This window comes from Protomyctophum parallelum, assembly GCF_964188405.1.
Source record: "Protomyctophum parallelum genome assembly, chromosome: 16".
NCBI lineage: Eukaryota > Metazoa > Chordata > Actinopteri > Myctophiformes > Myctophidae > Protomyctophum > Protomyctophum parallelum.
In genome coordinates, this window is record NC_139711.1 from 13,568,242 (window position 1) to 13,586,333 (window position 18,092).

An 18,092-nucleotide genomic window follows, 5' to 3' on the forward strand; every position below is an offset into this window, starting at 1 on the left:
CGCCACAATCGGTGCATGAATGTGTGTGTGAATGGGTGAACGTAATGCACAATCTATGTAAAGCGCCTTGGATAAAGGCGCTATATAAATGCACCATTTACCATTTACCAAAATCTTGCATTAAAACATATGAATTTCTATCAAATATTTACAATGAAATTGAGTTGGCGTGGTTTTTTTAGGGTAACTGTTGAATAATGGAAATGTACTCGAGGGTGTGCTTTATCTAGATTATTGGCACTTCAGTGACGATTGCGGAACTCGGCTAACACTGTAGTACCAATAATCATGGTAAAACACACCCTCTCTTGCAATATTGCTGAATTCTACCACACTATCTGAAGCAACGTACGGTGATCCCTGAAGCGGAGCCATGGCTCATGTTGCCAGTTCAGTGCACAGAGCCACTGATTGGTCCACATAACTCCAAGGGAAGATACAGTGGCTGACCAATCAGTGCTGCAAGCTTATCTCCCACCTTGCATATTACTTCCCTCACCGAGGGCTGATGAAGTCATATCATTCCTCTATTAAAACCTATTACTCCAAGCATTGCCCATCTGGATTCCTGCCTCGTGTTTATGGATTGATGACTAAATTCATATGGCAAAAGAGGAAACCCAGGCCAGGATTAAATGGAAAGTGTTAATTTATCAAAATAAAAAAGTCAGGGGGGGCTTAATCTTCCAAATGTAATACCAGCTCAGCCGAATGGATTGACTGAATGGATAAAACAAGATACAGATGCCCAGAACGGAGATCTCTACTCTGTCTGTTAATTTTATATTTGTTTGATATCGGCGAGCGACACATTACATTCTGTGAGCAACTCTAAATCAGCATGTTCGAACTCCATGGAGTACAAGTGAGTTTTCAAACGTGATTTAAACCCTCTAACATGAGGTGGAAGTTCATTCCACAGTGTGGGTGGGCACTACAACGGAAAATGATCTACAGTATCCCCCCGGGATTTCAGCTTTGAGTTAGGGACCTTAAGAAGTGACTGGTCAGTCGACCTCAGGAACCTTGTTGATTCTTTGGGAGCTATACAAGTCCGATATGTAGACTGGTGCCAACCCATTTACAGACTTAAACATGAACATTAAAATGTAAAACTGGATCCTGTAGCGCACAGGGAGCCAGTGTAGGGAGAATCGGGGAGATGTGGTCAAACTTCCGTGTCCCTGTTATGAGGTGAGCGTTCACGTTTTGGACTAACCGTAGTCGACCCAGGCAGGCTTGGGTAACGACAACATGATGTCAGCCCACTACCACAAGGATTTAAGGAACTTAAATATGTTTACCTACCTATTACTATTCAACCCTCTCCAATGAACAACTGTTTTCAGTTACTGATAACTATGGACCACGCAGCCCTTCTCATCTTCTCTCTATTCCATTACAAGATAGATTTGGATTCGATTCAAAGGACTTTTATAAATATTTACAGTTGAGAATTTACTTATTGTCACACTCACAAAGACTGGGAGATTTTGAAACAGTCGCCGTCCCCTTTGGAACTGTTTTTAATCAGGATGACAGACGAGAGGAGGGGTACCGAAATACCATCACAAATATACAGCTGCTTGCAGAAATACAGAAATACTAGTAGATGAGGTATGGGAGGAGGTATGTGAAGGGAGACACAAAATGACTAACAGACCAGAAATGGAAACGCTTTATGACTTTATAGGAGGAAATACAAAATGTGATATTTTAGAATACCTTTTCGTTGTGTCCAAATGTATACAGTAAACCCCCAAGGCACACAACAAATGCCTTGATAGGAGCTTTCTCCACTCTGCTATAACAATATGGAACAGCCTCCCCCTGCAGTTGATGGAGACATTACACCAAGTACAGTAGTGTTCATGTCCTCAAGAAGAGTCTGAAAAAATACCTCCTCAGTATGTGACAGTAATCCTACGATGCTCAAGGACTTTTAATCATCCAACATTCAGTTTATATACAGCTATACTGTACATAAACTATATATATACTGTACTGACTGAGTAGCTGCAGATCACTGATAGGCTATATTTTTCTCAGAGCCTGTATCTGCCAATACAAAATAACATAAAATACACAGGATACAACATTTGTGCTGGAGGCACTGCAAGCTGAGATTATACTGACATTTCTGTGCATTATTAGAAAAGTTATTAGAATACGTACAGAACTATTGGCTATTCTAAACTTAGATTTACCCTTTAGAGCCAAGAGTGTATATTATTGGAGCGGTTCCAGAGAGGTTGGCAAATAAGCAAGTAGTCTATTATTATGTTAGCATATTCTTCTTTTGGTGGAAAATTTACTTTATTCTGGCTTTTAGCGCTATTGTAGCGCAAGGCCTACAATAGTCAATAGCATGAGGGGTTGCTGTAATGTGTAATATTTCATTTAGATTTTCCGATGAGAATGTGTTTTTTTTTGTTTTAGTTGTTTGACCTATTCTCTTTTTGTATGATAATGAGGGTGGTGTGAGGTTACTTATGTAAACATAATTGCCATGCAAATGTATGTATTTTTTTGAGCCTGCATACATTTACATTATTTAATTTGATCTTTTGAAGTTGTAAATTGTAAATCATTTTGTTTTGATTATATATTTAATTGTATTTGCTGATACAAAGACGTTGAATGTTTATTGATGCAGAAAGGCACATAAACATAACATATATATATATATATATATATATATATATATATATATATATAAATGAATTAGATCTGTTTTATGTCAAATATACAAGTTTATATACCACAGACCAGTGGTTCCCAACCCTTTGTGGATCAGGGCCCACTTGAAAATCTCAAAACCCAGTCATGTGACCACTTCAGATAAGTGTAAGTATTTTCAGACCATGCTTATTTTAATGATCATGATCAATTGTGACCGTTTCTGCTTGAGGCTAAGTCATCACAGGGAATCATAGCTTCAAATTGACATATTGGTTGTTCAGTTTGACCCACCAGTTTTAGAGATATGGCTTATAGAGTAATGTCTTGAAGAAAACGGCGAGTTGAGAAAACAGGCTTGAAAGGTTCACTTCTGTGGACTCTAACATTACACCTAGCTACATGTTTAAGCATTTATTTCATATTTACATGTTGATTTCAGCTCTTACATTTATTTTTGTGAAGAGTCTACCTGTGCTATTAACTCATTTTGGATAAAAATGAATAAAAATCTGTTTTTCTCCTCTCCTGAACGGTTAGTCATGCCGCCATGACTGTCTCTGTATCAAAAAGAGTCACAATGAATCGATCATGTTCTGGCTTGGACTAATGTAGTATACTTTAAGTTTACTACATTAGTTTTATATTAGTTTCTTTAATTTCTTTAGGCCTACATGTATTTTGGCAATTATTTGGGGACCCACTTGCAATATCCTCACAGCCCCCCAGTGGGCTCCCTGCACACAGGTTGGGAATCGCTGCTCTATTAAAAGCCATTACAATTTGCACAGGATTTGGTTTCTGTCAAACGTGCCACAGACAAGACAGTTAAACAGAGATCCGTCCAACGGTCACTCTTCTGCTCGTATATGCAGAGGTTATTGTAGCAGTGTGTGTGTGTGTGCGTGCGTGTGCGTGTGTGTGTGTGTGTGTGTGTGTGTGTGTGTGTGTTGCTCGTATGCAGAGGTTATTGTATAGCAGTTTTGTTGGTTCCTCTAAAACATCTTTGATGAATAACAGCGGGCTCACGTACACGCCGATAATAAACACGTCAATCAGCGCGTGCGGCAGGAGCATGGTAGTCAACAGTGGTGGGAAAAAAAGTCCTCACATTTTGTACGCGGGTAAAAGTAGAAACACAAAGTAAAAGTCCGGAAATTCAACATTTAGTTGAGTAAAGGTATTAAAGTATTGGCATCAAAATGTACTTAAAGGGCCCAGGCCGTAGCGTAACGGTCTGGGCACCGGACTGGTAATCCAGTCGCAGTGTGCCGCGGGTTCGACTCCCGGACCCGACACGGCCTTTACTGCATGTCATCCCCCCATCTCTCTCCCGTTTCCTGTCAGCCTACTGTCTGTCCCTTCAAAAATCAATAAAAGGCGTAAGCCGCAAAAAAATCTATCTTTAAAAAAAAAAAAAATTTACTTAAAGTACCCAACGTAGAAAGTACTCGTTTCTGCAGAATGTCTCATTTGTATGAAAATCTTTAGATTTTTTTTCAGATCTACAAGCTCACAATGCGTCGCGATGCGATGCATTGTGAGCTTGTAGATCTGCTATGTTCAAGTGGTCAAAATGTATATAGGGCTGAAGTGGGTAATGCATGTCTTGTAATAATAATAATCACAATCTGCAAAGTAACTAGTTACTAGCTATACTAACTAAAGTTACCAAATAGATGTAGTGTTGTACAAGTACAATATTTGCCTCTGAGATGTAAAAAATATTGGAAATTGGAAATGCTCAAGTAAAGTACAAATAACAAAAAAATTGTACTTAAGTACAGTACATGTACATATTTACTTTCCAGTTTCCACCATAGTCAACAGTGAAATTGATAGGTGTGTAGAAGACAGTAAATTGATAGGTGTGTAGAAGATAGTAAACTTTGATTCCCCATGAATGCAGCATCACGGAGGCAACCTTCATTTGCATGCACTGCAGGAATTTTACTAGGGACGCAGTGACAAGGGAAAGAGAGAGAGAGAGAGAGAGAGAGAGAGAGAGAGAAAAGATCACTGCCTCAGTCTCTCTCTCGCTCTCTCTACTGCGAGCCAGAAATTTTCATCTCACGGCGCTATGTTCCCTGCAGTCCCAGTAATGCCGAAATGAGAGGAGCCGTACTTAAAAAACATCACCCCGAGTCACCCTGTCCCGCTGTAGCAGTGTGTGCATGTATATCTCTGCAGGAATTCAATAATATTTGATGAGGGCACAGCGGAGTCCAATCCAATGCCTCGCTACCGCTCTAATATATATGAGATGACTGGTCAATCGACAGGGATGGAAGACAAACAAGAGCCATGTATAAAATAATAACTTCTTCTACAAACATTCAAAATTCAAATAGGCTGCTGGGTGACTATAATAATGCATAGTGGCCTGGCCACACCTAGGCTACAATGTATAGCCTGACAGCGCGTCGCAGGTTCGAGTCTCGATCGCGACGGCCTTTGCTCCATCTCTCTCACCATTTCCTGTCAGCCTATATTGTCCTTTCTAATAAAAGGCATAAAATCCCAAAAATAAATATTTAAAAAAAGAATGCATACTGAGTGCCGAGAACTGAAACATGTCACCACTGTTTCCCAAACGAACGCCGTCCTCTCTCTCTTCCCTGCTTCATCTTTCTCTTTCTTGTGGGTTGTTTTCCAACAGGGACCCCCATAGCAGCAGTGTTAGAGAAGGGAAGTTAACAGTAAAGTGTTTTACGAGGGGGCCCCACCCCATGGTTTATACTAGGCTGTCAACTGTATAACTGTAATGTTGTGGCTTTAGTGTTATATGACCTTTTAATACAGAGACCTTGCACTGTTTTGATCAGGACAGACATGCAGTGGGAACTGGGAACCCATAATCAATGATGTAAAATGATAGCCTAATGTGAAAAGAAAATGCCCAAAGGAGTGGGTACTATTCTAACCACTTAAACCGCTTCACCGGAGTCCCGAGGGGTCTATGCAAGGCTGCCTTCTGTTATACCCTCTAGAGCTTGCCTTGTACAGTATAAAGGTTCACTCAAGAAATAAATCATTGATCTCAAGTGACTACCTGGTAAATTTAAGTTTAACCGAATCTGTTCCAAAATGAGATAATCTTGTGAATAGCTATTGTATCCAACTGTGCCAACCTCGAGATTACGACATTTGATTCAAAATGATTTAGCATCTGTTAGCTTCCGCCTCTAGCATCCATAGGCCTCTCATTGTAGAAACAGCCTATGTGATAATCTGCGGTACACGTGCATGGGGTTATTAGTGTTACTTATGCTTAGAATGGCATAAAATGCCATGTTTATAGCCTGAGCTCGTTGGTCATCATGGCTGCTCTGGGGGGCCTGGCCCGTCCGTTCCATAGGCTTACACTACAGAAACAACACTATACATCACTTCCAGCACGGGCAGAAGTGACCCGTCATACTTATTTCACAGATTTATCTGGCACTATAGCGCCACACTCTGGCCTGGAGGGCTGGGAGGGAATGTGTTAAACAAAAACAAATAAAATAGAAGCCACTTTCCATGCCACTTCCCTAGCATCACACCTCTTTTTTGTTTGCAGTCTTCGTTTAAGACCACACCGGCGCGCTTTGTCGAGATAACGACGGGGCCCATGCACGTGCACGCTGCGAACGAAATCAACAAACGCATGAGGGGACCTGGTTAATAAGTATGCCACAAGTAAAGCTTTAATGTGTTTACATACGGCTAGATTAGAGACGTATCCAATACTGGCCCCTGTGGTTTTCCCTGTGCGTCCCTGTGGGGCTACATGAGTGATTAGCTACTTTGAATATTCTTTAGGAGTGTCTTGTGGGAGCCACTCTGCCACGGATCAATAGCCGTCAGGATGATGAGCTGCTGTGGAGGAATTTTTCTATTTTGTAAATCGTCGCCGCGGGCTGGGAAACTTGTATGTCTAAAACCGCTATACCCATTTACAGTAGACCTGAGGCCGATTAAAAAAACATATGGCTTCTAAATCATGTTTCTATATCAGTGGTGCTCAAACTATTTCATGTCAAGGACCCCCACAATTATCTGTGTTTGGCCGCTGACCCCCATCTGAAAATATGTTGTTGTCCCGTCCCGTCCCGTCCCCAGATGCAAAGATTTGAGTTCAAAACGCTTGCTGTGATTAAGGATATATATTCAAAGATTTGCACACATTTCCAAGATTTTTCAAAAATAGCAGATCTACAAGCTTGTATAGCGCGACAGATCTTTTTGATGTATAAATAGTAAAGTTTTATGGCAGTTTGATAGGCTACTTTTGATGGTCTGTAATCTGTATTGTCATTTACAGTATGTAACTCAATTGTATTTTGTACATTTTACTGTGTTACAGTTTCACAGATCAGTAAAAAGGAGCAAGACGCCTCATTATCTTTTTTGTATGAAGTTTGGCTGGCTGCCTAATTGTCGTTACAACACCTCAGTGAGGGCAGTACAGTACAGTTCCCGTCCTGAATGGGTTAAAGGAAATTTCGGTGGTCCTGTGTACCAATGGAACCACTGTGGTTATTATTTACTCACAAGCTGTTGTTGATACTTTCATTGATTTAAATGTATAAATCACAAAGACACTATACGCCGCGATGTGACCCATTGTGAGCTTGTAGGATAGTTTTGCTATTCTATGGGACACCCCTGCATGAATAGGGCATTAAGAAGCTATAGAAGGTCCTGGGTTCGATTCTCGCTGGGGATGCTGTGGGCGCTGGCGGCGTGTTCTCATCAGTCATCAGTGCCCATGCCCGAGGCGGGGTTGGCGAAAGGGCCTTTCTGTGTGGAGTTTGCATGTTCTCCCCGTGTCCCCTAGGGTAGGTACCCTCACAAAAAACATGCAGTAATCTTGGTCTCTAAACTACCTCCCCTTGGCCAGCCGGGGCCAGGGGGACGGGCCTGATTGAGGGGAAAGGAACTGCATGGTCAGAATAACGTGTTCCTTCCACACGCTACGTCCGGCCGGGGAAACTTCCCTGTCAGGTGAAAAGAAGCAGCTTGGACTCCTCATGCATAGAAGGAAGTATGAGGTCAGTCTGCTGCCCCCCCCCCCCCAGGATGGCAAAGGAAGTGTAGCGCCCAGGATTACTATTATATTATATTATATATACGATTATATTAGATAATTGACACTGGGTGAAAAAAATAGGCTGCAAAATCGTGGGATAAAAATGATAGAAATGAATCCTTGGATCCTTGTCTTCCCCGTATAGTGCAGGCAGTGAACTTTGATGAATTTTCCAGCATGTTCCTATACTGTACCTCTACGCCGTTTCATTCAGTATACCATTATTATGACAGAGTTGGTGTCAGTGTGGAAGACCACAGACCCAAGATCAACACGCCTACTGTCTACCGACCACACACTGGAGGCAGAGATAGAATGGCAGTGGTGGGAAAAGCACTCAAATGTTTTACTTATGTAAAAGTATCAATACAGCATTGTATAAATACACACAATACAAGTAAAAGTCCGGAACTCAAAAGTACAAAAGTATTGACATGAAAATGTACTTAAAGTACTCACTATGCAGAAGGTTTCTTTTGAAAATCTATTTTCAAATGGCCGTGATGACGTGATAAACGTATGTTTTCTCGTAAAAATCTAAATATACAAAGTAACTAATAATAAAGTTTCAATATAATTGTAGTGGAGTAAAAGTACAATATTCGCCTTATAGATATGGAGTAGAAGTAAAGGTACTGAATAGGGGTGTAACGACACGTATCACGATATACATGGACGATATTGGTTCACTATGGCGATACCATACGATACGATTCAATGATTTAAAATCGATACAGTAACTATTTAGCAAATACATTAAATATGTGTGAATAGTGCAAACACACAGTGATTCTCTGGCAAATCGATGGACATTGTATTTGAACACAAATGGACAAACCCACGCCTTGACACGAACACAGAGAATACCCACATTTTATCGATTGACCAATTGTAGCTATATGGAATGGAAAAGTAATTAAACCCATCTTTTTCTTCTTTTCCTTCTTAAAATTGCTAAATACAATACATTATTGTTACTATATCGTTACACGCCTAGTACTGATTCTACTGAACATTGGAAATACTCCAGCAAAGTAAAAGTACCTCAACATTGTACAGTACTTACGTAAAAATATGCTTACTTTCCACCACTGCTGGACTGTCAGAACCCCTCCACCGTGTCAGAACCCCTCCACCGTGTCAGAACCCCTCCACCGTGTCAGAACCCCTCCATTGTCAGAACCCCTCCACCGTGTCAGAACCCCTCCACAGTGTCAGAACCCCTCCACCGTGTCAGAACCCCTCCACAGTGTCAGAACCCCTCCACAGTGTCAGAACCCCTCCACAGTGTCAGAACCCCTCCAGTGTCAGAACCCCTCCACCGTGTCAGAACCCCTCCACCGTGTCAGAACCCCTCCACAGTGTCAGAACCCCTCCACCGTGTCAGAACCCCTCCACAGTGTCAGAACCCCTCCACAGTGTCAGAACCCCTCCACAGTGTCAGAACCCCTCCACAGTGTCAGAACCCCTCCACAGTGTCAGAACCCCTCCAGTGTCAGAACCCCTCCACCGTGTCAGAACCCCTCCACCGTGTCAGAACCCCTCCAGTGTCAGAACCCCTCCAGTGTCAGAACCCCTCCACAGTGTCAGAACCCCTCCACCGGGTCAGAACCCCTCCAGTGTCAGAACCCCTCCACAGAGTCAGAACCCCTCCACAGACAGTATACTATACACACCAATTCTGCTCCCATCACTTCAGTCAGGAAACACAACAGCAGTTGTTGATCCGAGCGAGCCCAGTCAGCAGTTAGAACTATTTATGCCGCACAGTGGTTATCGGGTCCGGCTCAGCAAGGGGCCTTCTGTTGGAATCTGTCTTTATTTGGAACGGTGTCTGGCTTGGCCTTGGCGGATCATGGCAGCGTCTATCCACTGGCCCAGGCCGGGGGTGTGTTGGGGGGCATAAGCAGCTATATAAGAGGCAGCTGCGACATCATCTCTCCTCTGCTTCTTAAAAAAAAAGAAAAAAACGTGTCAGCATGGCGGTGAGGTGATTAGCAGCCAGACTGCATTGCCTCTCGTTGTCCTTGTTAAGATGCCAGATCTCCTAAAGTAATAATGACTGAATGGGCTCTGTGTCTGACGAGACGATCCAGAGGAGAAGAGGAAGGGGAATGGGAGGGGGGGTGGATCCTCTTCGCTTCTGTCACAGTCGCACAGACGCCCAGCAGGATCTTTTTATACCAAACCTCCATTTGGTTTTGACATTTCCTTGAATGTTGTCTCTGAAGCGTGCCCGTCTGCCCGTGATTTAATACGCCGTGCCGTTGCTCGTCAATCCCATCAGCGGCTTATGTAAAGGGCACGCCGAGAAAGGCAAGTGTTGTGTACTCGTGCACATTCCTTATTATTGATTCTGCCGCAATGAAATCCTTGTTTGCCCGTTTGTGGGGGAAAAGAAACAAGCCTGTGCATTACTGTCATATACTGTAACTACAAGCTCAGAATGCGGTCCGGTGGCCGAGCGCTGCAATAAATCTGTAGCTTTCTGCAACACAAAAATGGGGAGGGCTGCCAACACTCCTGGATCCTGCAGGTGTCCCCTGTATTTGACCACATCTCCTGTATGACTCCTGCATTGGTTTCTCCTGGATTTGTTATCAAACTCCCCAAACTCACCAGAGGGGGGGGGGGTTCTGAGGCTACAATTTCCGTAGGCCTACCTTTTGCGTTTTAATGGCTGAAACTGTATACCCATCATTGCCCAATGCTAGTAAAGCAAGCACGATAACTCCCCAAAAATCACCAGAACACAGGAAATTACATCTACTCTGTTAAAAGGAGTGTGAGGAGATTTTTCCGGGGGTGGGGGGGAACAATCTCCATGGATTCTCACAGTCCAGTGTCTGGCTGCCCTGAAAATGTGAGGTGAAGCTAAATTAACTTTCTTTTTTTACAAGTTGGTCCATGGCATTTTAACGAGGCCAGTGCGTGTAACCCCCGAAGACCTGCGTCTTTTTCTTCCCGTCTTGTTACTCGGCCCCTTTTATTATGTAACAGCAAATTCCACCTCGACCCAGAGCAACTGCACAAAGCGGCATTTGTAATCAGAGATTATACGCTCTCTCCCAGGTTGAGGATGACTCACTCCATTTGAAGTCAGATGTTCCAGAGCATACATGGGCAACTGGCGCCCCGGGAGCCACGTTCAAAAAGTCAACTATAACCATAACTAAATTAAATTAAATGTTACTTTTCAGGATTCCAATTAAAAAATAGCGAAAATGAATTCAGGATTTAAATTAAAATATAGCAACAACAAAAAGAATTGCTACGACAGTAATATGCAATGTGGCTCTCTGGAGTGAGTGTGCATGGAAATATAGTGGCTCTCTCCATGGTCAAAGTTGCCCACCCCTGTTCCAGAGGACGATTGTTATAGCGTTTGCGATGGGCCTTTTGTTGCAGGCCAGCTACTGTAATAACACAGCTGGGTTTGGAGAGGGTTCAGAAGCTCTGTGTCCTGCGCTGCAACAACCTCCTAACTGCTTCCTTTTCATGCAAGTCCATTCAGCCCTCTCTCTCTAAGGAACGATGAGTAGGTGTATATTTGACATCGTATTATTGCGATGCAGAGATCACCCGCACAGGGAGGGCAGTCAAGCAGACACGCAGCTGCGGGGCCAAGGGGCCGAAAACCGAGAGGGGTTGTATTTCCTCCTCGCTCGCGTACAGCACCTGGCCTTTTTTTTGGCCTGTATGATGCTACTGTACGGCACGGCTGCTGCCCACTGCTGCTGCGAGTCCTTTCGAATGGCTGATGAGCACTGGGTGCACATGGGATGAAGCAGAATTCCTAGCGTGGGTCCTATTCTGAATCATGAACCAAAAGGGAGATTTTGGGTATAGGAGGGCATTTAACGGGTTTGTACACGGAGGACTGGCCATCCCCGCATTAAGGACTAATAGCCACCCTTATACAACAGCCCGCCCCCCGTCCCCCTCCTCCTATATTTATTACAGTCTGCAAGGCCACCGTGATGAGACGATCGATATTTCTGGGATGATGGCGGAGAACTCTTGCAGTCCGCCTCTCTCCACCCGACCTCTTTCACCCCCGCCCGCCTATTCTCTTCTCTGTTCTTTTCTTCTCTCTTCTCTTCTCTCTCCAGCCAAATGAGTTGGAGATCTATGAGGGTCCATTTGGTAACCAAATGGACCCTCATAGATCTTTAACTCTTGAGCGCATTTCATCGTACGCTCTCAAGAGTTCAATTATTGTTAAACGTCTGCATTACTTCATTTACAAGAAGTCTACGCAATTAGTAGAATAATTGTTATTTTTGATCAACGTTGGCCTGTTATATCTTTCCTAATGGTACCACATCAATACAGCATGGATGGAAATACAGACAAACTCCTATCCAACGACAACAGCAGCATATTCTAACTATAAGTCTTGGGTCTGAGAGGCTAGATGTCATAAATGCCAAATAAATAATGGAGCTTTGATATGAATATTTGAAAACCACTGCTCTCTATAGTATATCCTCCTCTTTCACTGCCCCCCCCCCCACACACACACACACACACCTCCCTCGGCGGCGCTTGGGCAGGTGGAGTGGACATCAAAGCGGAGAGAGGACCTCGTTGGAAGGGGGGGTGGGTGGGGGGGTGGGTGTGAGACTGATGAAGTCCTCTGTGCCGCATGATGTCCTCTAAACACACACACACACACACTCCATCACCGTGTTGTCCCGTGGTGTCCTTGCCGTGTCCTGATTAAAAAAATAAGTTTGACCCGATATTGTCTAGTCTGTCTCAAACAAGAATTAGTGTGATCACGCGGTGGCTCACAGTCAGTGTTGCTGCTCCCCATGCACCCCCCCCCCCCCCCCCCCCCACCTATTAGTAGGCCTACAGTCTTGCAGCAAAGGCTTGTCAATATCTGAAAACACAAACATAAAAGGGAAGAACCCTTTTCTTGTACAATTTGTGAAAAAAGCTAAAAATTATAATAAAATAAAGTTGTACGGTTTTGTATCAATATTTGAACCCACACAGGAGAAACCCTTTACCTGTACTATGTTTGTGTGTGTGTGTGGTTAAAGCGCTCAAACTTTCTTTTTTTCCTGCCTTGATCTCATTATCCCCCCCAAATAAAATAACACTATGGGAACTATGCACAAAAACAAATGTCACCCACTTTTTACCTGTAAAACTGTGATGTGACAATGAAGCCGATTCTGATTCACACACAGTTTTATTCAAAAAGCCATTTCGGACAAAGTAATGTTCCTTTCAGATGGGGAGCGATCCGCGCGGCTAGTAGATGCGCTGAGAAGTTCAGGGGGCGATTAGGCAAACGTATTTTCGTTGGCGGGGTCCCGTGAAATTGACACACGCGTTTTGTGCACACGCCCATAGGCGACTATAGACTTGGATTGTGAGCTTATTTTTTACATTACGGGTCCCGCGGCCCTCATGAGCAGATCTGTGTCTGATCCAGATCTGTCTCTGATCCAGATCTGTCTCTGATCCAGGCGACAACTCCTGCATCACACACTCTCCGTCTGAAAGGACACTAGGAGTTTTGCGAGTCCGGTACCGATTCCGGTTCTGCTTATCTACATATACTATATATACTATAGTGATCTGCATGTTCGGTTCGGTGCCTGATTGGTCCAGAGGTTCAGAACCAACCCCTACTTGACACTGAACGCTGCATGTCAGAATTTCAACTCCCTGCTGCTGGTTGTGGTGGTGTTGGGTGGGTGTCATTATTAGAAATAGCCACCAGTTGCTCACTTGCAGCCAGACAGAACTGCTGACGGTGGAAGGAAATGTGACATTATCTATCTGTCACTTTCGGTGGTAATAACTATGATTCTGTGAAACTTTGACTCACTGGTGGCCACCACCGTTGACTGAGGTTGGGCGATTTTCATGCAGTATTGCTGAGCAAGTGCAATGGCGTGTCACTTCCAACACCCAACACGCACCGACTCAGCTGTCCACCACCACCACACAAATGCCATTGGTATTAATTCCACATGGTGTATGGGGCTTATCTACCGCATATTCATGACAGGGGAGCAACTTCCACAGTGTGGGTACGTTTGAGCGAGTGGGTGAGGTGGGGAGAGGATGGGGGGTGGGGGGGGCACGGCGGTTCACCCAAAGGCTTTGGGGCTGAGCCTCGCCATGCCTTGCGATAACGGCACCTCCAGGAAATGTCAGGATTGCTCGGTGCCTCCAATGGCATGCTGATACATTATAAATAATTTACGCAGTCATTTTCCGAGCGCAATATCCCTGCTTGCAAAACGTCACCCTTTTTTTTCTCCCCACCCCCCCCTCCCCCCTCTTCTTCTCCATTGTTATTGGAGTGAGCGTGGCGCGGTGAGCCCGAGAGAGAGGGCTGAGGAGGGGGGACCCTCTAAGCCTCCGAAATTGAAAATTGATCAGGCTGCGAGGGGAGGTGTTGCAGCCGTGATGTGGCTCCCACTGGGGACTGTAGATTAGCATTTACAGTGCTGTTACTGTGGGAAGCTCCCACGCTGCTGCCTCTATACCTATAGTATCTCCACCCCTCCCTCCCTCCCTCGTCCATTTGCCTCTCAAAATGTGATCTATTCAGACCGCCAACGAGGGAGATGTAATTGAAAATACGTACATTTCACACCCGCGCCCTTATCTGTAGCGTAGGGGGGGGGGTCTGACATATGTGACATGACAAGAAAAACGTTATCGTGATTTTTAAATGCTCCTTGAGAGTAACTGTGTTTTGTGTCATTGGACTTTTTTGCAGGCGTTCTCCCCCCGTAAACAGGAAGGGCTTGACAACATGCATTGTTAATGTTAAACATCTCTTTGATATAGAGAGGCTATGTTTATATATATCGACATCCGCTGCAAGCTGCGTTTCACTTATTCCGCAGCCCTCATTAGCATGATAGGAGGCACGGCGACTGCAAAGTTGTTCGACAGTCGAGTTAGGGCCACAGTCCTTGATTATGTGGATTGATGATAGCATTAAGAGCTGTGTCATGTTTATGCGAGCTATTTTATGTCACGACAGAAAAAGGACTCCACGAGTCAATAAAAAATGAGAGGATAAAAAAACGGTAGCAAACCGGGGGGGGGGGAGGGGGGGAGGGGGTGTGGAGTGGGGGTGCTGTCAGGGAATTGCCATTAATCCATTAACACCAGGAACGCATCGGTGTCACCATAGCGTTGAACTACTTTATCCATTATTTTAAACTTTTGCTGTTGAAAAATAAATAGCAGATCTACAAGCTTGTAGCATGGCACTGAGTGCCGTGCTACGAGTTTGTATTTGCATCTGGGGGGGGGGGGTCCCTGGTACAAAACATTTTGAGATGGGGGTTGGCGGCATAGTTTATTCCAGAAAACCGCCAGGATTTAGAAGTCATATTTGTATAATCTGCAGGTCTCAGATATTAATGGCTTAATCTTCCTGTCCTCTCTCCCCCCCCTCATACAGAACGGGATAGAAGAACCTGACGAGCCCAGAGCGAGAGGACAGTGAAGGAAGACCCAGCCCGGACCGGACCGGCTCTGGGGGAGCTCGCACGACCGACCGACTGCGTCACGTTTCTCTTCATCTTCCTCTCCGCGCGGCCGCTGTGCTCCAGTGTGGCGGCTGATGACTGCCTCCCGGGGGGCCGGACTGCAGGGCTGAGCGAAGGAGGGAAGGCGGCGGCGGCTGTGCTTGCGGGGAGGAGGGGGGCGGGGAGCCCCGGCGTGCACGCTGCAGGTCACTCGCGGTCCCCGCACTCGCTCACAAGGACCATGTGGTTTTCTTCGCCGAGGAGAAGCCGAAGTCTCCCGTCGCAGAGCTGGCGCAGCAGCGCTGCCGCCAACCTCGGCGACGTGTCCTCGTTGTGGATATCGTTGAGCTTTTGTTGGTGCTTTGCGGCCGTGGCGCGGGGCCAGCATTACCACCCCACTGTGAACACGCAGTACGGGAAGCTCCGGGGGGTGCGCGTGCCCCTGCCCAGCGAGATCCTGGGGCCCGTGGACCAGTACCTGGGCGTGCCCTACGCCGCCTCCCCAGTGGGGGAGAAGCGCTTCATGCCCCCGGAGCCGCCGTCCTCCTGGTCGGGCATCAAGAACGCCACGCACTTCTCCCCCGTCTGCCCGCAAAACATCCACAACGCTGTGCCGGAGATCATGATGCCCATATGGTTCACCTACAACCTGGATATAGTGGCCACTTACATACAGGACCAACATGAGGATTGTCTCTATCTGAACATCTACGTTCCCACAGAGGATGGTGAGTGTGTCGGGTAGACAAAGACAACAAGGATGAGTCCTCTCTTCTTCTTTTTCTTCCTTTCCCTTCTGTCTTTCTCTCTCTCCCTCTCTCTCTGACTTTGTGTGACCTCTGTGTCGTGTGCGGAGCATGACCTGTTGTCTGGCGCATGCCGTGTCCGTGTCCACCATCTCTCCACCTTTCCATCTTGACTTGATCCATTCCACACAAAGGTCTTTTCATCAACTCTCCCCCCTTTCCATGCCACTTGTTAGAGGTTCCTCTTTTGTGTTTACGCAAAGCAAAAAAGAAAGAAAGAAACTAACAAAAACTAAACTAAAGTAACCCCGAAAAAACCCACACAATTGACTAATCAATCAATCAGGAAATGAGTCTGAAATCAAACCCAATCAGGCCAGGAACGGATTGGAACAGGTAGTACTGTACTGTAAGCCATCTCGGAGCACTTCCGCTTCCCTCACTGTCTTGACTGTTCTGGGGGTATTATTATTAGCCATCATAGTGATTGACTATCCTGATTCATGATAGTGAATGATCTTCCATAGGGTTGGTGAAATTCGATCTGGTACACAAGAGGCCTGTGGCATCCGCCTGACCTATGTAAGACCCGTTACTCTCCTTGGCTCAGGCAGAGCTCGTCTGTCTGTGTACACAAAGAGATATGAAAGAACGTTGTCTGACGCCTTTCACCGCAAAGGCAAACATAGCATAGATTACCATTTTTATTAAATTGAGAGACTAAAATGTTTCGCAGGCAACGGCTCGACTCTTTGAAGAGTCACTCCCAATGTTATGTTACCACTGCAAGGAGACCCACACAGCAAAACGAGATGAAAATACCTAAATTGCTTTCTAAAAAATGTGGGAAAAACGCTAACACTTCCGGTTATTTGATCTCGTCCGGACATACATGACACAGACCTAGGCAAGCTAGCTGTGTGGCTGTTAACGGGTCTTATATAGACGTGCATGTGAGTATGGGCTTCCTGTGGCCCAGAATGCAATGCAGCAAATTCATTCCACCATTATGGAATAATTCTGCAGCAACACACCCCAGCTACCCTTTTCTCAATAGGGTCTCTGATATTATGTTCCGTTGTTAATGACCCTGGGATGGGTAAAGGGAGGGGGGAGGGGTGTTAATAGGAGGGTTATACTCAGATTATTGAGTTTGTTGCATGTCACCTACGGTCCTTTGCAGAGCCTACTGTTATTTCGTAGTTTTTTTTTTATTCATTTCACAGTCAAAAGAATATCCAAGGAATGTGCCAGGAAACCCAACAAGAAAATATGTAGAAAAGGAGGTATGTAAAAAAAAAATGAAAAGAAAAGAAAATGAAAATGAAAATGAAAAGAAAAGAAAAGAAAAGAAAGAAAGCCGACATGGAACATACTGTGAGAGAGAAACTGAAAGAGAGAAGAGAGCGAGTCGTGGTGGGGTCGGGTGGGGGGGAGGTGGGATCTCCCCCCCCCCCCCACACACACACACACACAGGACCCCAGCCTGCAACTATACCAACCCTCACAATCAGAGCACTAATTGGAGTGAACGTGAAACTTACGATTAACGCTGAAACACAAGGAGCTGTATGAGACGGGCGATTGAGAGTGACGGCTGTGTATGTGTGTGAGTGCGTGCATGCGTACGTGCGTGCGTGCGTGCGTGTGTGCGTGCATGCCTGCGTGCCTGCGTGCAGAGCAGTGGTGGAAGACATGCTCCGATTCTGGATTTAAGTAAAAGTAGCAAGACCACAATGTAGAAATAAACAGAAGAAAAATAAGTAAAAGTCCAAAATCTTACTGAAGTCAAAAAGTAGAGATGTAGACTAGATTCTAGACTGAGCATCAACAAGCAGAACTCCTCAACATTGTACTGAAGTAACAGTTCCATTCCTCCACAGGTCTGGAGTGTCATTCTGGAGTACTTGATGCCAACACTTTTGTACTTTTACTCGCCAAAAAATTGGAATTACGGACTTTCTGCTTGTATTTCTGCATTGCAGTATTGATACTTTTACTTAAGTAAAACATTTGAGTACTTTTCCCGCCACTGTAAGAGTGCATGGTGAGGAGCAGGAGTCAAGGAGATGTCTGCCC

General features: G+C 45.0%; 1 protein-coding gene across 1 annotated transcript in view; it reads left to right on the forward strand.

Moving 5' to 3' along the window:
• The first annotated feature begins 15,843 nt into the window (after nt 1-15,843).
• The window catches only part of nlgn3a (neuroligin 3a), a 191,413-nt gene continuing 189,164 nt past the window's right edge, over nt 15,844-18,092 (forward strand). Inside the window, exon 1 of the mRNA XM_083785889.1 lies at nt 15,844-15,995. Within this exon, the coding sequence (XP_083642015.1) occupies nt 15,890-15,995 (106 nt within the window). The 5' untranslated portion in view covers nt 15,844-15,889. The remainder of the gene's footprint in view (nt 15,996-18,092) is intronic.